The sequence below is a fragment of the Hyperolius riggenbachi genome, chromosome 7 (assembly GCF_040937935.1).
Source record: "Hyperolius riggenbachi isolate aHypRig1 chromosome 7, aHypRig1.pri, whole genome shotgun sequence".
Taxonomy (NCBI): domain Eukaryota; kingdom Metazoa; phylum Chordata; class Amphibia; order Anura; family Hyperoliidae; genus Hyperolius; species Hyperolius riggenbachi.
Genome location: NC_090652.1, coordinates 180,445,420 through 180,472,450, shown reverse-complemented (window position 1 = coordinate 180,472,450; position 27,031 = coordinate 180,445,420). Strand labels below are relative to the sequence as shown.

Below are 27,031 nucleotides of genomic sequence, written 5' to 3'. Positions count from 1 at the left end.
CACGGAGCCAGAGGTGCTAGCGGGCAGCGGCAGCAAGGGCAAGACACACACACTAATAGCAGCAATAGGGCGCTTTGCTGGGCGTGCTAACTATGTTAGCACCGCTTTGTGAATCGAGGCCACTGTATTACCAGTGCATTTCTTCCACTCTATTTGTGTGATTTATCTTACTAAAGCATAGCTCTCTTTGTGGGTGACACTGCATAAGGCCCATAGACATTTGGTATTTGTAGTCCCACTGTCTTCCAGCACACTGTATTAGACCAGTGCATATATTTCCACTGTATTTGTGTGACTGCACACTGTATTAGACCGGTGCATATCTTTCCACTGCATCTGTGTGACTGCACACTATATTAGACCAGTGCATCTCTTTCCACCGCATCTGTGTGACTGCACACTGTATTAGACCAGTGCATATCTTTCCACTGCATTTGTGTGACAGCACACTGTATTAGAACAGTGCATATCTTTCCACTGTATTTGTGTGACAGCACACTGTATTAGACTAGTGGATATCTCTCTGTGTGTGGTAAAGTACACAGCCCAGTGACACACACACACACACACACACACACACACACACACACACACACACACACACACACACACACAGCTGCTATGTACTTGACACTGATTGCGTGTCTCTTTGTGATTACACACACTCTCTACCACTATTGAATATTGTTAGTAGTACTGCATACCCCCAACATGGGAAAAATAACAGGCAGAGGCAGGTCACCCCGCAGGTATTTCCGAGGTCGTGCTGGCATGATTTTGTGTGACCCTCAACCAAAGTACAGTGTTCAGAAGTCATGTACCCTCAACTCCCAACATTCTGAGGACATGGTTGACTGGTTTAAACAGCACACCACATCTTCTACAGCTTCCGCATAGAACCTCCTTGACACACCATCCTCCTCCTGCTCAGCTTCTGGTATCACACAAAAACTTAATACTACTACCACTAGCAACCCAGCTGCTCCACTTGATGTGTCAGAGGAGTTATTCACACATGATGCATTTAGTGATACACTTGGGGTCATCCAGCCAACACGCCCTTCAACGCCTGCTGTTGCCACCACCGGAATGCCGACATTCCAAAGCTCACCAGTGTGGATTTTTTTTTTTTATGTTTGTATGCCTCTGATACCAGCAATGCCATCTGCAACCTCTGCCAAAAGAAACTGAGTCTTGGGAAGCCCAACACCCAACTGGGGACAACTGCTTTGAGAAGGCACCTGATTGCAAAACACAAACACCAATGGTATGCACACATTAATAAACGCAGCACACAAATATAAATGTGGTGGTGCATTAATCAGTGAGTTTAGTCTGTCAGTGTGAAGCAGTACACTACTTACACTACCTGATCCATGTATACACACGCAAGAGGTTTTAAAACACTTTATGCCTCCTTAGCAATGCAATGGGATTTCTGCCCTTTAGGGATTATAACCTGCACTGTGTCAAATACATAATTTTCCCAGGGACTTTTGGTATGTATCCCATTCTGCCATGCCCCCCTCCAGGTGTTAGACCTCTTGAAACCACTTCTCCATGAGTTTTGTGGGCAGAAACAATTTTTGTAGTTTTTAAAATTCGCCTGTCTATTGAAGTCTATTGCGGTTCGCCCAGTTCGCGTGTGATCGAAAAATTGAAGTTCAGGCCATCTCTACCCCTAATGTTGGGAAAAAGAACTTTGGGGGAAGACCAAGAGACTATACTAGACCCAGAGGGGAGGGGTCCATCAATGCTGGTATAGCACAGAAATTCCCCGTATAGACCTAAGACAGTAATGAGAGGAATGGAAACAAGTCCCATACAGACCCAGAAAGCCGTTAGAAAAATATAGGGTATTTTTTGGGTTTCCACCCTACCCTATGTTTTTTAAAGGAGAACTGTAGTGAGAGGATTATGAAGGCTGCATATTTATTTCCTTTTAAGCAATACCAGTTGCCTGGCTACCCTGCTGGTCTATTTGGCTGAAGAAGTGCCTGAATCACACCAGAAACCAGCATGCAGCTAATCTTGTCATATCTGTCAAAATTGTCAGAAACAACTGATCTGCTGCATGCTTGTTCATATAGCTGAAAGTATTAGAGGCAGAAGATCAGCAGGATAGCCAGGCAACTGGTATTGCTTAAATGAAAATAAATTTGGCAGCCTCTATATCCCTCTCACTACAGTTCTCCTTTAACCACTTGAGGACCGTGGGCTTTACCCCCCCTTAAGGACCGGCCACTTTTTTTCCATTCAGACCACTGCAGCTTTCACGGTTTATTGCTCGCTCATACAACCTACCACCTAAATGAATTTTGGCTCCTTTTCTTGTCACTAATAAAGCTTTCTTTTGGTGCTATTTGATTGCTCCTGCTATGTTTACTTTTTATTATATTCATCAAAAAAGACATGAATTTTGGCAAAAAAAAATGATTTTTTTTACTTTCTGTGCTGACATTTTTCAAATAAAGTAAAATTTCTGTATACATGCAGCGCGAAAAATGTGGACAAACATGTTTTTGATTTTAAAAAAAACCCCATTCAGTGTATATTTATTGGTTTGGGTAAAAGTTATAGTGTTTACAAACTATGGTGCAAAAAGTGAATTTTCCCATTTTCAAGCATCTATGACTTTTCTGACCACCTGACATGTTTCATGAGGGGCTAGAATTCCAGGATAGTATAAATACCCCTCAAATGACCCCATTTTGGAAAGAAGACATCCCAAAGTATTCACTGAGAGGCATAGTGAGTTCATAGAAGATATTAATTTTTGTCACAAGTAAGCGGAAAATGACACTTTGTGACAAAAAAAAAAAAGTTTCCATTTCTTCTAACTTGCGACAAAAAAAATGAAATCTGCCACGGACTCACCATGCCCCTCTCTGAATACCTTGAAGTGTCTACTTTCCAAAATGGGGTCATTTGTGGGGTTTGTTTACTGTCCTCGCATTTTGGGGGGTGCTAATTTGTAAGCACCCCTGTAAAGCCTAAAGGTGCTCATTGGACTTTGGGCCCCTTAGCGCAGTTAGGCTGCAAAAAAGTGCCACACATGTGGTATTGCCGTACTCAGGAGAAGTAGTATAATGTGTTTTGGGGTGTATTTTTACACATACCGATGCTGGGTGGGAGAAATATCTCTGTAAATGACAATTTTTTATTTTTTTTTTACACACAATTGTCCATTTACAGAGATCTTTCTCCCACTCAGCATGGGTATGTGTAAAACTACACCCCAAAACACATTATACTACTTCTCCTGAGTACGGCGATACCACATGTGTGGCACTTTTTTGCACCCTAACTGCGCTAAGGGGCCCAAAGTCCAATGAGTACCTTTAGGATTCCACAGGTCATTTTGAGAAATTTCGTTTCAAGACTACTCCTCACGGTTTAGGGCCCCTAAAATGCCAGGACAATATAGGAACCCCACAAATGACCCCATTTTAGAAAGAAGACACCCCAAGGTATTCTGTTAGTAGTACGGTGAGTTCATAGACGATTTTATTTTTTGTCACAAGTTAGCGGAAAATGACACTTTGTGAAAAAAAAAACAATAAAAATCAATTTCCGCTAACTTGTGACAAAAAATAAAATCTTCTATGAACTCACCGTACTACTAACAGAATACTTTGGGGTGTCTTCTTTCTAAAATGGAGTCATTTGTGGGGTTCCTATACTGTCCTGGCATTTTAGGGGCCCTAAACCATGAGGAGTAGTCTTGAAACAAAATTTCTCAAAATGACCTGTGAAATCCTAAAGGTACTCATTGGACTTTGGGCCCCTTAGCGCAGTTAGGGTGCAAAAAAGTGCCACACATGGTATCGCCGTACTCGGGAGAAGTAGTACAATGTGTGTTGGGGTGTATTTTTACACATACCCATGCTGGGTGGGAGAAATAACTCTGTAAATGGACAATTGTGTGTAAAAAAATCAAGATTGTCATTTACAGAGGTATTTCTCCCACCCAGCATGGGTATGTGTAAAAATACACCCCAAACCACATTGTACTACTTCTCCCGAGTACGGCGATACCACATGTGTGGCACTTTTTTGCAGCCTAACTGCGCTAAGGGGCCCAAAGTCCAATGAGTACCTTTAGGATTTCACAGGTCATTTTTGTTTCAAGACTACTCCTCACGGTTTAGGGCCCCTAAAATGCCAGGGCAGTATAGGAACCCCACTAATGACCCCATTTTAGAAAGAAGACACCCCAAGGTATTCCGTTAGGAGTATGGTGAGTTCATAGAAGTTTTTATTTTTTTGTCACAAGTTAGCGGAAATTGATTTTAATTGTTTTTTTTCACAAAGTGTCATTTTCCGCTAACTTGTGACAAAAAATAAAATCTTCTATGAACTCACCATACTCCTAACGGAATACGTTTGGGTGTCTTCTTTCTCGAATGGGGTCATTTGTGGGGTTCCTATACTGCCCTGGCATTTTAGGGGCCCTAAACCGTGAGGAGTAGTCTTGAAACCAAATGTCGCAAAATGACCTGTGAAATCCTAAAGGTACTCATTGGACTTTGGGCCCCTTAGCGTACTTAGGGTGTAAAAAAGTGCCACATATGTGGTACCGCCGTACTCAGGAGAAGTAGTATAATGTGTTTTGTGGTGTATATTTACACATACCCATGCTGGGTGGGAGAAATATCTCTGTAAATGACAATTGTTTGATTTCTTTTACACACAATTGTCCATTTACAGAGAGATTTCTCCCACCCAGCATGGGTATGTGTAAAAATACACCCCAAAACACATTATACTACTTCTCCTGAGTACGGCGATACCACATGTGTGACACTTTTTTGCAGCCTAGGTGCGCTAAGGGGCCCAACGTCTTAATCACAGGTAATTTTGAGGCATTTGTTTTCTAGACTACTCCTCACGGTTTAGGGCCCCTAAAATGCCAGGGCAGTATAGGAACCCCACAAATGACCCCATTTTAGAAAGAAGACACCCCAAGGTATTCCGTTAGGTGTATGACGAGTTCATAGAAGATTTTATTTTTTGTCACAAGTTAGTGAAAAATGACACTTTGTGAAAAAAAAAAAAATCAATTTCCGCTAACTTTTGACAAAAAATAAAATCTTCTATGAACTCGTCATACACCTAACAGAATACATTGGGGTGTCTTTTTTCTAAAATGGGGTCAGTTTGTGGGGTTCCTATACCGCCCTGGCATTTTACAGGCCCAAAACCGTGAGTAGTCTGGAAACCAAATGTCTCAAAATGACTGTTCAGGGGTATAAGCATCTGCAAATTTTAATGACAGGTGGTCTATGAGGGGGTGAATTTTGTGGAACCGGTCATATGCAGGGTGGTCTTTTAGATGACAGGTTGTATTGGGCCTAATCTGATGGATAGGCGTGCTAGGGGGGTGACAGGAGGTGATTGATGGGTGTCTCAGGGGGTGGTTAGAGGGGAAAATAGATGCAATCAATGCACTGGGGAGGTGATCGGAAGGGGGTCTGAGGGGGATCTGAGGGTTTGGCCGAGTGATCAGGAGCCCACACGGGGCAAATTAGGGCCTGATCTGATGGGTAGGTGTGCTAAGGGGTGACAGGAGGTGATTGATGGGTGTCTCAAGGTGTGATTAGAAGGGGGAATAGATGCAAGCAATGCACTGGCGAGGTGATCAGGGCTGGGGCCTGAGGGCATTCTGAGGGTGTGGGCGGGTGATTGAGTGCCCTAGGGGCAGATAGGGATCTAATCTGATAGGTAGCAGTGACAGGGGGTGATTGATGGGTAATTAGTGGGTGTTTAGAGGAGAGAATAGATGTAAACACTGCACTTGGGAGGTGATCTAACGTCGGATCTGCGGACAAACTATTGGTGTGGGTGATCAGATTGCCCGCAAGGGGCAGGTTAGGGGCTGATTGATGAGTGGCAGTGACAGGGGGTGATTGATGGGTGGCAGTGACAGGGGGTGATTGATGGGTGATTGACAGTTGATTGACAGGTGATCAGTGGGTTATTACAGGGAAGAACAGATGTAACTAATGCACTGGCGAATTGATAAGGGGGGGTCTGAGGGCAATCTGAGCGTGTGGGCGGGTGATTGGGTGCCCGCAAGGGGCAGATTAGGGTCTGATCTGATGGGTAACAGTGACAGGTGGTGATAGGGGGTGATTGATGGGTAATTAGTGGGTGTTTAGGGTAGATAACAGATGTAAACACTGCACTTGGGAGGTGATCTGACGTCGGATCTGCGGGCGATCTATTGGTGTGGGTGGGTAATCAGATTGCCCGCAAGGGGCAGGTTAGGGGCAGATTGATGGGTGGCAGTGCCAGGGGGTGATTGATGGGTGATTGACAGGTGATCAGTGGGTTATTACAGGGAAGAGCAGATGTAACTAATGCACTGGCGAATTGATAAGGGGGGGGGGGGTCTGAGGGCAATCTGAGCGTGTAGGCGGTTGATTGGGTGCCCGCAAGGGGCAGATTAGGGACTGATCTGATGGGTAACAGTGACAGGTGGTGATAGGGGGTGATTAATGGGTGATTGATGGGTAATTAGTGGGTGTTTAGAGGAGAGAATAGATGTAAACAATGCGCTTGGGAGGTGATCTGATGTCGGATCTGCGGGCGATCTATTGGTGTGGGTGGGTGATCAGATTGCCCGCAAGGGGCAGGTTAGGGTCTGATTGATGGGTGGCAGTGACAGGGGGTGATTGATGGGTGATTGACAGGTGATTGACAGGTGATTGACAGGTGATCAGGGGGATAGATGCATACAGTACACAGGGGGGGGGGGGGTCTGGGGAGAATCTGAGGGGTGGGGGGGGTGATCAGGAGGGGGCAGGGGGGGGGATAAAAAAAAATAGCGTTTACAGATAGTGACAGGGAGTGATTGATGGGTGATTAGGGGGGTGATTGGGTGCAAACAGGGGTCTGGGGGGTGGGCAGGGGGGGGGTCTGAGGGGTGCTGTGGGCGATCTGGGGCGGGGGGGGGAGAAATCAGTGTGCTTGGGTGCGACATAGGGTGGCTGCAGCCTGCCCTGGTGGTCCCTCGGACACTGGGACCACCAGGGCAGGAGGCAGCCTGTATAATACACTTTGTAAACATTACAAAGTGTATTATACACTTTGTATGCGGCGATCGCGGGGTTAACATCCCGCCGGCGCTTCCGTATGGCCGGCGGGATGTTGCGGCGGGTGCACGGGTACGAGTGGCGGCGGAGGATCGCGTCACGGATGACGCGACCGCTCCGCCCATGCCCTTACAAGGACCGCCGCCTCTGTGGGTGAGCTGGTCCTTAAGGGCTCCACTTCCCTGCCGCCCCTGTGCGTTAGGCGGTCGGGAAGTGGTTAAATACATTCAGCCCTATAGAGAGGGATGTGCCTTTGGAACAGGAATTGACACTGAAATTGTTAAATCCCCCTACTAATCCTTGTTCGCAGAATCCAAAGGTTTACAACCTACAAGTTGAATTAAAGACGATTGTTACTCACAGACCAAACCACAACTCACAGAAAAATAAGCAATTTAGAAGTAGAGGATGCAGGGGAGGAAGAAATGGGGAACATAAAGAAACAGAAGAAGAGAAATTACAGTACTTAAAGGGACTCCGAGCAGTGCAGAAACTATGGAAAGATGCATATCATTTTAAAGCTCTCTTTCTCCTCTTTCCAATGATATATAAACCGCCACCCTACGTCTTTTACTTTTCGCTATTTTCGCGATCGAAATTGCCGCAGCTGCAATTTCGATCGCGAAAATAGAGAAAACTAAAAGGCATAGGGCGACGATTTAGGTGTCGTCAGAAAGAGGAGAAAGAGTGCTTTAAAATGATATCCATCTTTCCATAGTTACATTGTATTACACAGGGCGACTTTTTCCTGCCGAATGGAGCTGCTGACTTTGAGAAAAAGTCGCCCTGTGTAATACAATGCAACTATGGAAAGATGGATATCATTTTAAAGCCGTCTTTCTCCTCTTTCTGACGACACCTAAATCGTCGCCCTACGCCTTTTAGTTTTCTCTATTTTCGCGATCGAAATCGTGGCTGTGGCAATTTCAATCGCGAAAATAGCGAAAACTAAAAGGCGTAGGGCGGCGGTTTGTATATCATTGAAAAGAGGAGAAAGAGAGCTTTAAAATGATATGCATCTTTCCATAGTTTCTGCACTCCTCGGAGTCCCTTTAACCTTGGACTGAAATACGCTCCTCCACATGCGATTAATAGGGTGGATATGATGATTGACTTCAAACTATTTATTTGAACGTTAAATTTGAAGAAACTGTTTTTTAAATTAGAAAAGGAGGGTATTGAGGTCTAAAATGAGTGTGTTTCTGGGATTCATATAAATGTGTCCAATAAATCGACCTTCAATCCAAACACCTCAGATAATGGATGTATAGAGGCTTTTGAAAGATTAGTGATGGACGATTTGGGAAAATTAGAGGAAAAGAAGCAAAAAAGACCTGATTATGTGAATTCATAGTTGCATAGTTATTTGGGTTGAAAAAGACATACGTCCATCGGGTACAAGCAGAAAATAAAGTACACCAGCCTGCACCCTCACATATCCAGGTTGTTCCAGAGGAAGGCGATAAACTCTTACAAGGCATGGTCCAATTGGCTCCAAAAGGGAAAAAATTCCTTCCCGATTCCAGATGGCAATCAGATAAAATCCCTGGATCCAACATCACCTGCATTATGTAGCAATGAAAAGTTTGCAACAAAGTGGGGATGTAATTTTGAAACCAGCGGCTAAGGGGGGAGGTCTAGTTCTTCTAGATAAGAACACATACCTGGAGGAAATGCATTGACTCCTAGGAGATGATTCTATTTATAAGAAAATCAAGAGTGACCCCCACCTCTAAGTTTAAATTGATTTTACAACATTTTAATACAGAACGGTAGAAATTGCGGTTTTTTTTTTTTTGTTTTTTTTTTTAATAAGAAAGAAGTAGATTATTTGATCCCAGAAACTCCAAGGATAGCCACCATATATTACTTACCCAAAGTTCCTAAAATATTCAATAAACCCACCTAGTAGGCCCATAGTTAGTAGGATCAATTCATTGATGTCCTGTTTAGGAGAATATGTGGATTTTTTTTCTCAATCTGTTGGTCAGACACCATTTTATATTAAATATATGACCCATTTTATAAATTTACTATCCAATTTAGTTGTCGGGAAAGATACAATTTTGGTTACGGACGACTTGACATGATTATATACCATAATTGAACATGAAAAAGGTTTGGAGGTGGCCAGGACCAGGATTTTTCTTTCACAGTATGGCACGTTAGAGGAACCACATGTTCATTTTTTGTTGGATTGCATGACATTTGCATTAGGACATAATTTTTTTTCTGGTTTGAATCATGTTTTTGTTTACAACTGACCGGCATGGCGATTTAGTCAGACTGTTATCTCTGAATACAAACAGGGTGGGTTTCTCTGTGTTTTCCTTCTCTCCTGTGGAAGAGTTAAGGTCCTCTTTAACCTCTTGAGGACCAGAGGTTTATACCACGTGGTGACCAGGTCATTTTTTACAATTCCGCACTTCACAACTTTAATGGTTTATTGCTCAGTCATACAACTTGGCACCCAAATTAATTTTACCTCCTTTTCTTCCCACTAATAGCTTTCTTTTGGTGGTCTCTGGTTGCTGCTGCAATCTTTATTTTTTTTCTTTTTTAATTAATAAAAAATCATCAATAATTTATTTATTCCCCCTCCCCCCTAATTTAACCCTAGACAGACAGACATACATACATACAATACACTACAGTACTCTACACATGCATAGGCATCAGCCTATGATAGGGATTAGATTGTGAGCTGTTGGGAGCGACAGTTAAGTGACAGGTCTGTCCTCTGTACAGTGCTCCTTTAGATTGCAGGGCTGTACACATATAAATTATCTTCTTTTGTTGTGAAATTAGCCTGCCAGGTCCGATCGCGGCTGGCAGCCTGATCGCGGTGGCCCTGCTGTATTTACTGCAGGGAACACGCACTCACGTGAGCGCTCGTTCCCTGCAAATCTCGCTCCTTGCAAGATCACGCCATATGGCGTGATTGAGGAACGAGAACACCACGCTGCGGCCGCCATCCTGCGTTAGGTGGTCACAGAGTGGTTAAGTGGTAAAGGACATAAAAGTGGACTTTAGTAGTCAAGTAGTATGACCAAGAGCAAACCAATTGATTTAGTAACTTGTATCTTTACTTACAATCAGGGCCGGTTCTAGACTTTTTGCTGCCTCAGGCGAACTTGTGATGACGCGCCCCCACCCCCTGATGTGGAATGATCGCACAGCACCCGGCAATTTACTCTGCTTCATTTAATGTTATCACATGGCATGCTGCAGCTCAACACAATAGCACACCGGCTGGTTGTGAGTCTGTGACAAACAAACTGCTCACCCTCAGCCATTCCATTCCTCCTCAGGAAGGTACACACAGTACAAAAATGCTGCCCCTGAAATCTCTGCGCCTAATGCAAATGTTTCACCTTACTTCATGAGAGAAACGGCCCTGCTTACAATGCAAAAATATATTTGTTTCATCTCAATTACTATTTTATATAGTGCATTGTAAATAAATATGAATATGATCACCAATGCAGAATTTATTTTAGTTACAAAAACTGATAAGCATATACTCAAGAGTTTTTTTTTTGCTGTTTATTAACTAAAGTGTTTCTTTTTTTTTACTGTTAAGGGCCCAAGAGGAATGCCTGGTGAGAGAGGACGTATTGGACCCCAGGGTACACCTGTAAGTTCTTCTCATATAAATAAAAAAAATTTTTTTTACTTTCTTTTTAACCAGTTTACCACCAGCCATCATTTATAAATGGTGCACGGCTGTCAGTTGGCAGCCACTATGCCATTTATAAATGGTGGCTGTTTTTTTCGTCCATCCTGGCTTAATGTTATCACAGACCCAGCAGTACACTGTAGTTGGGTCCCGTGGATAGCGGCAGAGCGGCCAATCATCAGGATCGCAGTAATCATGTGATCACTGCGATCATAACATTGGAGGAGAGCTGCATGGACAGCGCGTCCGTATGCCTCTGCCATAACTCCCAACTATCCCTTTTTCAGAGGAACAGTCCCTCTTTGGAAACCAAATGCCTCTGTCCCTCTTTCTCCCTTATTTATTTGTCCCTCTTTCAGGACTGATGTACAGATGTACTGTATGTAAATAGATGTCATTTTCTACTGAAAATTGTGTCAAATTGGCTCCAAACTTTTTTCCCACTCTTTAAATTAATATATTTCTTGATTTCAAATGTTAATATGAAGAAAAATTTGTGATAGAAAATACCAGTAAGGGTTTGAATTCTAAAATTATGTAATTTGCTGATGAATGTTTAGTGGTATGCGTGGCTAGTAGTGAGGTGGGGGCATGATTAGAATTGTGAAGGGAGTGTCCTAAAATGTCCCTGTTTCTCATCTCAAAAAGGTATACTTTCCTCCTAGCATTGTACTACGGGACCCGGCTCTGAACAGTTCGCCGTTAGACAGTACCCGGCCAAATTCAGCTGTTCGCTTCAGGGCGCGACCACATAGCGTGTTCGAACCGCCCCCATACCTCGTCATTGGGCTAAACTTTGACCCTCTACATCACAGTCAGCAGACACATCACCTAAAGGGGCCCATACACCTAACGATTTTCCCACCGATATACAGCAGATTCGATTACTGTGATCGAATCTGCTGTGAAATCATCGCGCAAACGCTGACAGAACGAACGATTTCCATCTGAAATCAATCGTTCCCGTCGATTCCCGTCGATCCGTCCCTGCGGAAGATTTTTCTCGATCGCCGGCGGGTTGGGAGTGCATCGATAGCGGCGTTCGCATACCCAACAACCGACGCAATACAGCAGAGATACATTACCTGTTCCGGCCGGCGCGACTCCCCCAGTCTCCGCTGTCTTCTTCTCCGCTGTGGGCTCCAGGGCTGCAGCTTCACTGAACTTCTTGTACCGCAGGAAGTTTAAACAGTAGAGCGCCCTCTACTGTTTAAACTTCCCCTGGACAGGAAGTTCAGTGAAGCAAGCCAGCCGGACCAAAGACCAGCGCGGAGAAGAAGACAGCGGAGACTGGGGGAGTTGCGCCGGCCAGATCAGGTAATGTATAGCTGGCAGGCAGGCGGCAGCGGCAGCTCCACAGATTGTTATCGGTTTCATGCTGAAATCGATTCACAATCTGTTTGCAGTAAAGGCAGCCATACGATCCCTCTCTGATCAGATTCGATCAGAGAGGGATCTATCTGTTGGTCGAATCTGATGGCAAATCGACCAGTGTATGGCTACCTTAAAGGATTATTAGGAACACTTGTTCAATTTTTCATTAATGCCATTATCTAATCAACCAATCACATGGCAGTTGCTTCAATGCATTTAGGGTTGTGGCCCTGGTCAAGACAATCTCCTGAACTCCAAACTGAATGTCAGAATAGGAAAGAAAGGTGATTTAAGCAATTTTGAGCATGGCATGGGTGTTAGTGCCAGACGGGTCGGTCTAAATATATCACAATCTGCTCAGTTACTGGGATTTTCAAGCACAACCATTTCTAGGGTTTACAAAGAATGGTGTGAAAAGGGAAAAACATCCAGTATGCGGCAGTCCTGTGGGTGAAAATGCCTTGTTGATGCTAGAGGTCAGAGGAGAATGGGCCGACTGATTCAAGCTGATAGAAGAGCAACGTTGACTGAAATAACCACTCGTTACAACCGAGGTATGCAGCAAAGCATTTGTGAAGCCATAACACGCACAACCTTGAGGCGGATGAGCTACAACAGCAGAAGACCCCACCGGGTACCACTCATCTCCACTACAAATAGGAAAAAGAGGCTACAATTTGCACGAGCTCACCAAAATTGGACAGCTGAAGACTGGAAAAATGTTGCCTGGTCTGATGAGTCTCGATAGAGTCAGAATTTGGCATAAACAGCAGGGCTGTGGAGTCGGTCCAAAAATCCTCCGACTCCTCAGTTTAGGAATCCACTGACTCCGACTCCTCTAATTTGCATATTACAATTTTGTTGATTAAAAGTATGTAACATGAAATTCGTCTCTTATCTGCCAATGCTTAGGAATTTTGCAAGACAACTGAAGTGAGAAGGATATGTAGACTACTATATTTATTCCCTTTAGACTAAAACTAGTCCTTGGTAAGAGTACTTGTAAAAGGTACAAACTGGAACAAAGAACATCTATCAGGCCCTAGGCAATGTAAGTGTGGGTGCATGTAAGAATGATGTGCAGGTACTCTGCAGGAGAATGAGGTGATTCTTCCTCTATTACACATTCTTCATGCACAATCTGAACAAGGTTTATGGGTGACAGACAACACCTCTGTGTTCAATGTGCACAACATTCTCAGTGGATTCCCTGCCGCTCTGTGGGGAGTGCATAGGTAGAGTATAGTACTACTGTGTAACAAAGTAAACCTGAGACAGATGAAATTGAAGTTTTATACATACCTGGGGTTTCCGCCAGCCGCCTTCAGGATAATCAGTCCCTCGTTGTCCTCCTCCACCACCTGGATCTTCTGCTATGAGTCCAGGTATTTGAGCCAGTCGGGCGTAGTGCGCATGCACACACTCTGCCGCCGGGAGCGTACTACACCTGCGCAGCACTATTGCGCAGGTGCAGAATGTACCTGGCTGTGGGAGCGGCACGTGGCTGGACTGCGCTGACTGGCTGAATTACCAGGACTCATAGCAGAAGATCCAGGTGGTGGAGGACAGCAAGGGACTGATTGGCCTGAAGGGGGCTGGAGGAAGCCCCAGGTATGTATAAAACTTTACTTTTCATCCGTCTCAGGTACCCTTTAATTCGCAGTCACCAAACCAAATTTTAACAACATATCAAATTATTTGATTTCATGAGCAAAGAGAGTGCATAAATTTGCATAAATCAGCATCAATGCAGAATTAATTCCATCTCATTGACCATCTCTATTAAGGATACGGCTACACATCAGGCTTTATTCTTACAGCATAGATGTTATTTAGTATATATAAGAGATTCCTGTGTACACATCATATATATAGTCACAATCAGATATGTATATCTGACCTTAAAAATACGGGGACTGCTTTATTGAAGCAGCACAAGTAACTAATTTTGATTTTTTTATTTCATTTTTGTGGACTAAGCACAGCTATTACTGTATATATACTGTATATATACATTATTTTTAATGACTATTATCTGAGAAATAGAACATTTTATCATATTTTCTATTTTAATTACAGTTACAAATTCATTAGGAGTCGGAGTTGGTGCATTTTTTCCCGACTCCGACTCCAGGCACCCAAAATTGCTCCGACTCCGACTCCACGACTCCGACTCCACAGCCCTGGTAAACAGAATGAGAACATGGATCCATCATGCCTTGTTACCACTGTGCAGGCTGGTGGTGGTGTAATGGTGTGGGGAAGTTTTCTTGGCACACTTTAGGCCCCTTAGCGCATCGTTAAAATGCCACGGGCCACCTGAGCATTGTTTCTGACCATGTCCATCCGTTCAGAGTGGCTGGATAGTGTAATGGTTAAGGGCTCTGCCTCTGACACAGGAGACCTGGGTTCGAATCTCGGCTCTGCCTGTTCAGTAAGCCTGCACCTATTCAGTAGGAGATCTTGGGCAAGTCTCCCTAACACTGCTACTGCCTATAGAGCACATCCTAGTGGCTGCAGCTCTGGCGCTTTGAGTCTGCCAGGAGAAAAGCGTGATGTAAATGTTCTGCATTTGTTTGTTTGTTCATGACCACCATGTACCTATCCTCTGATGGCTACTTACAGCAGGATAATGCACCATGTCACAGACCTTGAATCATTTCAAATTGGTTTCTTGAACATGACAATGACAATGGCCCCAACAGTCACCAAATCTCAACCCAATAGAGCATCTTTGGGATGTGATGGAATGGGAGCTTCGTGCCCTGGATGTGTACCCCACAAATCTCCAAAAACTGCAAGATGCTGTCCTATCAATATGGGCCAACATTTCTAAAGAATGCTTTCAGCACCTTGTTAAATCAATGCCACATAGAATTAAGGTAGTTCTGAAGGCGAAAGGGGGTCAAACATCGTATTAGTATGGTGTTCCTAATAATCGTTTAGGTGAGTGTACATGGGTCAATAGCCACCTTAGTATACAAAGAATAAATACTTTATTGATGTACAAAATGGACACAACAATCCCAATATACTTAATGTTAATGGGACAACACAACATTAATTCACATGCTAATATTGCGTATGGAAGCGGATAATTTAGCTATAACGAGCAGCTGACCTATACTAGTGGGGCTACACAGAATGATCTGTGTTGAGGGATCACCCAATACCTCACAACAACACACGCTCCGCACAGTCACCCTGGTGCCATAACAATAGTATAATATAGTGGAGGCCCCATTTAAGAGGGTTCTGCATTGCCTTGCATGATGCTTTTTCCATATGGAACTGATTTTCTACTTGCTAAGTGCTAAACAATCAGGATATACTTCCAGCATCCGTTTGGAACTCTTGTTTTACATTGTAAATCAGTTCCATATGGAAACAAAGCACTTTATCATCCAATAGGGAAATGAATCAGATGGATCTCACCCCAGTATATGTCCAGCCTGTTTCCCTTCTTCTCCTATGACAGTGTCGCCAGCTGCAGCCGATTGGAATGTGTTGCTTCCAGCAAGTAGGGCCTCACATGGAGCGATGTGTAAGACCCATTGGTTTGCACATCATGGGCACAGTGACTCCACACTTGTCGTCCAGATACTGCTGCTGCTGCACTGATCTGACAGTCCACAAAGGGGTAAATCAGCAGGGATCGGTGAGACGCCGGCCCATGTGACTTTTACAGCTTCACAGACATGCTGCTTAGCTCCGCCCACCTACGTTTCGCATCACCATAGGACGCTTCCTCCGAGAGTGGCCTCCAAATGTACAAGGAACCATTTAAAACAGTTGGACTATTTGCCCCTGCCACCACACCCAATGTATTTGCAGCAGGCTGGTAACTGGGGAAGGGTATAGTAACATAGCAATTATATGCACAAGCAGGCAATCATAAAGCTGTACAGACAGTCTTATTAGATTTGGGGGAAAGAAATGGTACTTTCTTGATCATATAGTGGTAGGTAGCGCAGACAAAGTCTCTTAAAGTTACAGGACATACATTTTGATTAGTCATAAAAATATATTGTTCTGCAGCGATTACCCAATGGATCTCATCCAACAGTTCTAAACCTGTAACTCAGTAGATGTTTTTCGTTACAGCACCCAAAGTTGATATGGCACCTACACATTCAATGCGGATGGCGGTGGCAGGGGCGGATAGTCCAACTGTTTTAAATGGTTCCTTGTATGTTTGGAGGCCACGCCTTGAAGAAGCGTCCTATGGTGATGTGAAACATAGGTAGGCGGAGCTAAGCAGTGTGTCTGTGGAGCTGTACAAGTCACATGGGCCGGCGTCTCAGCGCCTTTGCAATCCCTGCTAATTTACCCCTCCATGGACTGTCAGATCAGTGCAGCAGCGGCAGTGTCCAGGCGACAAGTGTGGAGTCACTGTGCCCATGATGTGCAAACCGATGGGTATTACGCATCACTCCATGTGAGGCCCTACTTGCGGGAAACACATTCCAATCAGCTGCAGCTGGTGACACCGTCAAAGGAGAAGGAGGAAAACACGCTGGACATATACTGGGTTGAGAACCATGTGATTAATTTCCCTATTAGATGATAAAGTGCTTTGTTTCCATATGGAATTAATTTTCTGCTTGCTAGGTGCTAAACAATCAATAGATCTCTCTTAAAGGGGGCCCCCACTATATTGTACTGTTGTTGTTGCACCAGTGTGACTGTCCGGAGCGTGTGTTGTTGTGAGGTATTGGGTGATCCCTCAACACAGATCATTCTGTAAAGCCCCACTAGTATAGGACAGCTGCTCGTTATAACTAAATTATCCGCTTCCATACGCAATTTTAGCATATGAATTAATGTTGTGTTGTCCCATTAACATTAAGTATATTGGGATTGTTGTGTCCATTTTGTACATCAATAAAGTATTTATACTAAGTATACTAAGGTGGCTTTTGACCCATGTATATAGGCTATAATTGCTGATTGACTCTCTTGAGGGTTAGCCTCACCCTCTATCCTTTTTGTTGGGTAAGGTAACAATGAATTTGTGACACACGCCACATTTTCTTTTTTCTTTTTTTGGACCAGTATGGTCTGCGCCTGTGCAGTACGTTCCTGGTGACATCAGCAGGAGCAAAGACACGGCCGCGCAGGCGCAGTGGTGTTCCAACTTTAAAGTCGGAAATTCTAGAAGTGAACCAGAGGCAGGGACAGGAGCATCGGTGAGTGACTGCGCGGGCACAGGATGCCTGCGGGGGACCATTAGAAGCCCCAGGTAAGTTCAACTCAATTTCCCCCTCCCCCAAAGTAGTCTTTTAATGTACAGGGTTGGCTATTTATATGGATACACCTTAATAAAATGGGAATGATTGGTGATATTAACTTCCTGTTTGTGGCACATTAGTATATGTGAGGGGGGAAACTTTTCAAGATGGGTGGTGACCATGGCGGCCATTTTGAAGTCGGCTATTTTGAATCCAACTTGTTTTTTTAATAGGAAGAGGGTCATGTGACACATCAAACTTATTGGGAATTTCACAAGAAAAACAATGTAACTTTATTCTTGTTTGATGTGTCATAGGACCCTCTTCCTATTGAAAAAACAAAAGTTGGATTCAAAATGGCCAACTTCAAAATGACCGCCATGGTCACCACCCATCTTTAAAAGTTTCCCCCCTCACATATACTAATGTGCCACAAACAGGAAGTTAATGTCACCAACCATTCCCATTTTATTAAGGCGTATCCATATAAATGGCTCACCCTGTACTTTTCCTGTGTTGTTCACTGCTGAGACAGAGACAAACTGGACCGATGCAATTCACTTTTTGTCCTAGGAGATAATTTTTCATCTTCTGTTTAAAATAACTTTTTAGCTCTGCAATTGAAAAATTATGAAAAAATAGGTTAAAAAGTCCTGTCAAAATTAGAGTATTTTCTTGCTTGCTGGTGGCTTAAAGGCTTTTTATTTATAAGTTGTAAAGTAAGAGAAAACTTAGGAGAAAAAGTGTTTTGGATCGTGCCCAGTGTATCATTACGTCTACAAGGAAGTTGAAAGGGCACATGGTGACACAGAAGCTAAAGATGTCAGGGTTGAACTGCTTACCCCAATATCCTACAACTAATTCAAGAGTGTTGATATGGCAGGAATGAAAACAAATGGATATAGTTATGCAGAAATTAAATGCCATTTTGCAATGGGGGCTTCAAATGTGAAAAACATTGCAAAATGATCACTCTTCGTTTTGCTTTGACCTAGCTCATAGCAAGCATGTCATATTAAAGTAGCTTAAAGTGATAACATAACCTGTGGGGAGAAACCTTGCACAGTTACACTTGCCTGTGAGTATCTCTCTGGTCCCGGCCCGGTTCCTCTACCCCCCTCTTCATTGATCTAGACTCAATTTCTTTCTGACTGTTGCTGTGTTCCAACTGAAGATCCTCACATTGTAACCTCTAATATGACCACCTCAGCCCATCACTTATGAGCATCTGTGCTATGCAGGGCCGTTTCTTGCCCCGTTCAGCCGGTTCTGCTGAACGGGGCGCCGATGAGTGACAGATTGGGGGGCGCCAGGCCGTCCCTGTGGCCGCCGCCACTGCTCCCCCTCCCTCCCTCCTGGCGCCTCACTCAGACCTCGATCAGGCGGCGACCAATCGTGCGGGCGCTAGGACCCAGCGCCCGCACTATGCGGAAGTGACATCACTTCCGCATATAGAGCGGTTGCGTCCGGCGCCCGCCGGTACTGGTCGGGTCGCCGCTGATCCTGAGGTCTGCAAGGTAAGGGGGGAGTGGGAGCGGCGGCTGGGGGCTCCCTGTCACTTACTGCTCAAACGGGCTCCCTGTCACTCACTTCCTAAAGGTACTCCCTGTCACTCACTTCCTAAAGGGGCTCCCTGTCACTCACTTCCTAAAGGGGCTCCCTGTCACTCACTTCCTAAAGGGGCTCCCTGTCACTCACTTCCTAAAGGTACTCCCTGTCACTCACTTCCTAAAGGGGCTCCCTGTCACTCACTTCCTAAAGGTACTCCCTGTCACTCACTTCCTAAAGGGGCTCCCTGTCACTCACTTCCTAAAGGGGCTCCCTGTCACTCACTTCCTAAAGGTACTCCCTGTCACTCACTTCCTAAAGGGGCTCCCTGTCACTCACTTCCTAAAGGTACTCCCTGTCACTCACTTCCTAAAGGGGCTCCCTGTCACTCACTTCCTAAAGGGGCTCCCTGTCACTCACTTCCTAAAGGTACTCCCTGTCACTCACTTCCTAAAGGGGCTCCCTGTCACTCACTTCCTAAAGGGGCTCCCTGTCACTCACTTCCTAAAGGGGCTCCCTGTCACTCACTTCCTAAAGGGGCTCCCTGTCACTCACTTCCTAAAGGGGCTCCCTGTCACTCACTCACTTCCTAAAGGGGCTCCCTGTCACTCACTCACTTCCTAAAGGGGCTCCCTGTCACTCACTCACTTCCTAAAGGGGCTCCCTGTCACTCACTCACTTCCTAAAGGGGCTCCCTGTCACTCACTCACTTCCTAAAGGGGCTCCCTGTCACTCACTCACTTCCTAAAGGGGCTCCCTGTCACTCACTCACTTCCTAAAGGGGCTCCCTGTCACTCACTCACTTCCTAAAGGGGCTCCCTGTCACTCACTCACTTCCTAAAGGGGCTCCCTGTCACTCACTCACTTCCTAAAGGGGCTCCCTGTCACTCACTCACTTCCTAAAGGGGCTCCCTGTCACTCACTGCCTAAAGGGGCTCCCTGTCACTCACTGCCTAAAGGGGCTCCCTGTCACTCACTGCCTAAAGGGGCTCCCTGTCACTCACTGCCTAAAGGGGCTCCCTGTCACTCACTGCCTAAAGGGGCTCCCTGTCACTCACTGCCTAATGGGGGTCCAGGCTGGCTACATGTACTGGGGAAACTGGCTGTTTGTCATTATGTGCATTTACTGGTGAAAAGCTGTCTCTTATTATGTGCATTTACTGGTGAAAAGCAGTCTCTTATTATGTGCATTTACTGGTAAAAAGCAGTCTCTTATTATGTGCATTTACTGGTGAAAAGCTGTCTCTTATGTGCATTTACTGGTGAAAAGCGGTCTCTTATGTGCATTTACTGGTGAAAAGCGGTCTCTTATGTGCATTTACTGGTGAAAAGCGGTCTCTTATTATGTGCATTTACTGGTGAAACGCTGTCTCTTATGTGCATTTAGTGGGGAAATTTTGTCAGTAAAAATAATCTTTTGTCAGTAAATTTTTAGGTATTTGTCAGTAAAAAATAACGTGAAAGGTTGGCAACACTGGCAGGCTGCGCGGCGCAACGGGAAAGATACAGGCAGCCCACCTCACGCTTGGGCTTGGCGGGGGGAGGAGCCGACGACAGCGAGCGAGAGTACGGTGGCCGCAGGCAGCCATAAATACGCAGTGTGTGACTGCGTCGCACTCGCAGAGCCTCTCAACCTGAGTCAGTCCAGAGACTAGCAGACTGCCAGGCAGTCAAAGCCAGCCAGGAGCAAGCCCATGGAAGAGGGGTAGGAATGGGGTACCACATGCATGCGTAAAGAGGTGGAAGGTGTGGGTGTGATTAGGCAGGACATGGGTGTGGTTATGTGGTTGGGCGCGGTTAATTTAACCACTCCCATAGGCGCCAGAGAAAATCTTGCTGCCAGGTGCCAGGCACCCCAGGCTCACCCCTGTGTGCAGCAGCAGTGTGCGGCGGAGCCCAGCCCCAGAAGGTGGAGTCTTTTTGGCCAGTTGGACTCGGGCTCCTCGCTGCCACTGCTGCTAGTGGGTGCCTTGGCCCTTGCTGCCGCTGCCCGCTAGCACCTCCATGGTCCCCTGCCCGGACCCCCACCGTTCCTGGCCCGGCGCCTTCTTCCAGTTCCACCTGCCATGAGATGGACCTCATGGTAAGTAGGCAGTAAGGCAGGCAGTCTATGTACAGCACTGCCTCTCTCTTTCTGATGTGGCTGCTGGGGGAGGGGGGCGCTCTTTTTGCCCTGGGCTGGTGGTCAGAACCCACCATGGTGATGGTCTAACAGTGTGACTCCCTGGCTGGGGGTAGGGGGGCACTCTTTTTGCCCTGGGCTGGTGGTCAGAGTCTGACCACCAACCAGCCCAGGGCAAAAAGAGTACCCCCCTTCCCCAGCCAGGGAGTCACAGTCAGACCATGGTGGGCTCTGACCACCAGCCCAGGGCAAAAAGAGCACCCCCCCTACCACCCACAGCCAGGGAGTCAAAGTCAGACCATGGTGGTCTGACGGTCAAACCACCATGGTCTGACTGTGACTCCCTGGCTAGGGGGGGGAGAGGGTCACACTTTTTTTCCCTGGACAGGTGGTCAGACCACCATACTGTGACTCCCTGGCTAGGGGGCGGAGGGGGTCACTCTTGTTTTCCCTGGGCAGGTGGTCAGACGCAGAGTAAAAAAATTAAAAATAAAATAAAAATGGTGAGTTGGTTTCAAGAAGCCTTTTGACATGATTTCACTTAGCAGCTTTGATTGGGGGGGGGGGGGCAATTTTTTGACTCTCGAACTGGGTGAAATTTAGCCTAGAAACTGCCCTGGTGCTATGGAACTGTAATGAGGAGAATCTCTACCCAGTGTGATGTCCAGAAGCTATGGAGCAGTCAGCCAAACACTCTGTCACTGATCAAATGTTAAGGGTAGGAACACACTAGGCAGAATTGCATATGCATTTTACATAGCACATAGTAGAAAACGCATATGCAATTCTGCCATGTGTGTTCCTACCCTAACAGCAAAATTAAGAGAAAGGAATTTTGGAGAGAAACCGTAACCAAGAATTGAACTTCATCCCACTCAGTAGCTGATAACCCCTTTTCCATGAGACATCTATTCCATTTCTTAAACAGATCATCAGAGGGCTCTGTATGGCTGATTTTGTGGTGAGCCTCTCCCCCCCAAGGTGTGATGGTCCCAAGGTCCTGATATCACACTGTGGGAGCCTTGTTGCATTGTGGGAAATAACAGCAGTTTCCAGCTTTTTCCAACTGCTAAAAAAAACAAGCAGCTTCTCCTTCCACTGACATCACTTGCCAGCAGTAAAAAATGTCGCCATGTGATAAATGTCAGAATGTATATCAGGGAGAGGAAAGATTTTTAAATGGGCAAACACTGACTAAATCATTTATACATAATTATTGTAAAAAAGCAAGCACTTTTTTTTATTACATTATTTTCACCGGAGTTCCTCTTTAAGTATACAATAAATGCATAGATGTTGTAGGAGAATTTTTGTTTCTAATGATTCATTTTCTACTGATAGTAATTTTTTAAGTCTCCAATGTGCTTTTTTTTCAGGGTACAAGAGGTGCTAACGGGCTTCCCGGAGCAGCTGGATCCATAGTAAGTTATAGTTTTTCTGTGATGTTTTATTTATCATATTTTTTTACAATAGTGTATAAAAATACTTTTATCCTGTAGATTGTAAGCTCACAAGGGCAGGGCAGTGACTGTGTTTAAATGAAACCTGTAAGGTCTTAAAAAAAAGGTTTAATTTACCTGGGACTTCTACTGGCTCCCTGTAGACATCCTGTGCCCAAGCCGGGACAGGGGACATAACGAAAATGAAAGTGAGCTGCGGCGGGAGACTGGAGGATTGTTTAGTCCAGGGGGCTGGTAGAAGTCCCAGGTAAGTTGAACTAGAACCCTTTTTTCCCTTACGGGTTTCCTTTCAGTGGTAAATGTTTACAGTTGTTGCCTGAATTATACAGGAGTTTGCAAAAGTATTCAGCCCCCTTGAAGTTTTCCACATTTTGTCACATTATTGCCACAAACATGAATCAATTTTATTGGAATTCCACAAGAAAGACCAATACAAAGTGGTGTACACGTGAGAAGTGGAACGAAAATCATACATGGTTCCAAACATTTTTTTACAAATAAATAACTGCAAAGTGGGGTGTGCATGATTATTAAGCCCCCTTTGGTCTGAGTGCAGTCGGTTGCCCATAGACATTGCCTGATGAGTGCTAATGACTAAATAGAGTGCACCTGTGTGTAATCTAATGTCAGTACAAATACAGCTCCTCTGTAGCGGCCTCAGAGGTTGTCTAAGAGAATACTGGGAGCAACAACACCATGAAGTCCAAAGAACACACCAGACAGGTCAGGGATAAAGTTATTGAGAAATTTAAAGCAGGGTTAGGCTACAAAAAGATTTCCAAAGCCTTGAACATCCCACGGAGCACTGTTCAAGTGATCATTCAGAAATGGAAGGAGTATGACACAACTGTAAACCTACCAAGACCAGGCCGTCCACCTAAACTCACAGGCCAAACAAGGAGAGCACTGATCAGAACTGCAGCCAAGAGGCCCATGGTGACTCTGTACGAGCTGCAGAGATCTACAGCTCAGGTGGGGGAATCTGTCCATAGGACAACTATTAGTCGTGCACTGCACAAAGTTGGCCTTTATGGAAGAGTGGCAAGAAGAAAGTCATTGTTAACAGAAAAGCAAAAGAAGTCCGGTTTGCAGTTTGCCACAAGCTATGTGGGAGACACAGCAAACATGTGGAAGAAGGTGCTCTGGTCAGATGAGACCAAAATGGAACATTTTGGCCAAAATGCAAAACGCTATGTGTGGAGGAAAACTAACACTGCACATCACTCTGAACACACCATCCCCACTGTCAAATATGGTGGTGGCAGCATCATGTTTGGGGGTGCTTCTCTTCAGCAGGGACAGGGAAGCTGGTCAGATATGGGAAGATGGATGGAGCCAAATACAGGGCAATCTTGGAAGAAAACCTCTTGGAGTCTGCAAATGACTTGAGACTGGGGTGGAGGTTCACCTTCCAGCAGGACAACGACTCTAAACATAAAGCCAGGGCAACAATGGAATGGTTTAAAACAAAACATATCCATGTGTTAGAATGGCCCAGTCAAAGTCCAGATCTAAATCCAATCGAGAATCTGTGGCAAGATCTGAAAACTGCTGTTCACAAACGCTGTCCATCTAATCTGACTGAGCTGGAGCCGTTTTGCAAAGAAGAATGGGCAAGGATTTCAGTCTCTAGATGTGCAAAGCTGGTAGAGACATACCCTAAAAGACTGGCAGCTGTAATTGCAGCAAAAGGTGGTTCTACAAAGTATTGACTCAGGGGGCTGAATAATTACGCCCACCCCACTTTGCAGTTATTTATTTGTAAAAAATGTTTGGAATCAAGTATGATTTTCGTTCCACTTCTCACGTGTACACCACTTTGTATTGGTCTTTCACGTGGAATTCCAATAAAATTGATTCATGTTTGTGGCAGTAATGTGACAAAATGTGGAAAACTTCAAGGGGGCCAAATACTTTTGCAAACCACTGTATGAGAAAAAACAATGACTACATCCCCATAGAATGGCCTACATTTTTTTCCCCACTGCATACACGTTGAAATACATGAAAGGAAAGTTGGTTGAGGAATACAACTGTTACGCCACACATACAAATACATGCAATGCAGAGACTACCTTTAAACTTAATAAAGCTAGTCATATTCAGCCAGAAACATGTGAGTGTTTTGTGTTTAACCCTCTGGGCGATACAATTATATCGCCCAGGAGGGGGCGCAGCACTTTTTAAAAAAAAAAAATTTTTTAAAATCATGTAGCGAGCCCAGGGCTTGCTACATGATAGCCGCTGTGCAGCGGCATCCCCCCACCCACTCCGATCGCCTTCGGCGATCAGAGTAAGCAGGAAATCCCGTTCACAACGGGATTACCTGCTGGGCTTCCCCGGTCGCCATGGCGACGGAGCGGGATGACGTCACCGACGTCATGGACGTCGTGACGTCAGAGGGAGCCCCGATCCACCCCTTAACGCTGCCTGGCACTGATTGGCCAGGCTGCGCAAGGGGTCGGGGGGGGGGGGGGGCTGCGCGGCACGGCGGGTAGCGGCGGATCGGCGGCGAGCGGCGGCGATCAAAAGTTACACGCAGCTAGCAAAGTGCTAGCTGCGTGTAACAAAAAAAAATTATGCAAATCGGCCCAGCAGGGCCTGAGAACTCCTCCTGCGCGACATACCCCGAGCTCAGCTCGGGATTATCGCTCAGGAGGTTAAGAAGCCTGGTCACTTAAAAGTAAATTGCAGAATTCTGAAGGTTAGAATGCAAAAACAAGCTATGCAATATAAAGCTAAATATGTAAAACAAGACAAAGATTTTACTTTAGAAACTGAATATGCATTTGAATCTAAGAAAGTATCCTACATACAAGGATGGAAGGGATGCAGCAGAGGGGGGGGTCCAGAAGCTGCAGGGAGCCCGTGGGGGGAGAAGTTTCTTTTCCCTATCCTGAGAGACTGACAACTAAGGGCATGGAGTGAAAAAAATGTCCTGCTCTCTGTGCAATAGTCCTAATGACTGCATCTGCTCAGCCACTGATTAGGAAGCATACAAAGTTTTGCAGACAAAGATTTGTAGACAAAGATTTGTAGACAGTCCCTGTTTAGTTTTCAGCAGGGTTTTGTGTACAGTACTGCTCTACCCCCAGCCTCTCTACCCCTCCCCAAGGGCTGTGTACTGTAGTAGTGCTTGAGGAGTCTGGGCATGGAGAGAAAAGGCTTTCCGCTCACTGCAAAATTGTTCTAATGACTGCATCTGCTCAGCCACTGATAAGCAATCATACAAGGCTTTGCAGGCAAAGATTTAGAAACCGCCCCTATTCAGTGTGCAGTAGGCTCTTGTGTAGAGTGCCCAGCCCACACCTCTCTCCCTCCCCCAAGTGCTCTGTACTGTAGTGATGCTGGAGAAGTCTGCAAAGCCAGTTCTGTTCCATCAGAGATGGACAGATTGAGTGTAATAAGCACACTCGTCTGTCAGCTTTCTGTATGCGTTTTCTGCACACTATGAGGTCGATTCTCAAAAGCATGATAACTACTATCACAGCAGTGATCACGCGCTTTGCTACTCGCAGTGCTTATCACGTGAACAGCATTAGTTCATGTGATAAGTGAAGGTGTGCGTGTTTCTTGTGAAAAGCTCACGTGATCGCACGATAACCTCCGCTTATCACGTGAACTAACACGGTTACCGTGATAAGCACTGCGAGCGGCAGAGCGCGTAATAACTGCTGAATAGCAGTTATCACGCTTTTGAGAATCAAGCCCTATGTGTGTCTGTATGTGTAAAATTATGTATGTTTTATCACAAAAGCTAATGTAATTGATAGAGAATGGTAGCAGGAAAAATGGGCACCAGTGGCTGAAAAGGGTGCCACCATAGACTCTAATGCAATTATCATTAAACGGCGAAAAAAGGGAGCCCGATAAATATCGTTAACAACATTAGAACATTACAGTTTTTGAAGTACAGTGTATATTATCCTTTTTGAAACTTGTACTGTTATGGTTATTGTCATATTAATTCATTTGTATGTACAGGTTTTACGTTATCAAAGTTATTATCGTTTCTATGTGTAAAATGGTGTTTTTGCAGAGGGAGTGGTTAGGGTTGGGAACCATGGCGGGGGTTAGGCACCACTAAGGATGATCATAGTTAAGCAATTGCGATTACACTAATTTTCTCAAATTTTCACAATTACGCCTATATATAATTACAATTTGTAAATTCATTGGGTTTTGCATAGTCAATCATAATTTTGTGTAAAATTTAGCATAATGTAATGCCGACTTTAGCAATGAATAGCAAAGCCCCCATACATGCTATTGACACCAAAATTGCTACATGAGTTAACCTCCTGAGCGTTACGCCACTCAGGAGGTTTTGCTGACATCATGCGCAGTCCCGATCCTCCCCATGGAGAATACCGGGTACCAGGAACCAGGCTGGGTAATGTGTAAGCGGCTGGATCGGGGGATCAGGGGCAATCTGGGGGTTGTGACACTTACACTAGCTATCCTAGTGCTAGCTAACATCTTATGCAGCCATATAACCAAACTGTTTTATACGGGGGACT

At 45.1% G+C, this 27,031-nt stretch overlaps 1 protein-coding gene across 1 annotated transcript in view; it reads left to right on the top strand.

Annotated features, from left to right (window-relative positions):
* Window positions 1-27,031, top strand: part of COL5A2 (collagen type V alpha 2 chain) — a 1,703,177-nt gene that overhangs the window by 792,682 nt on the left and 883,464 nt on the right. Inside the window, exons 14-15 of the mRNA XM_068247348.1 lie at window positions 10,681-10,734; window positions 22,428-22,472. Of these exons, the coding sequence (XP_068103449.1) occupies window positions 10,681-10,734; window positions 22,428-22,472 (99 nt within the window). The remainder of the gene's footprint in view (window positions 1-10,680; window positions 10,735-22,427; window positions 22,473-27,031) is intronic.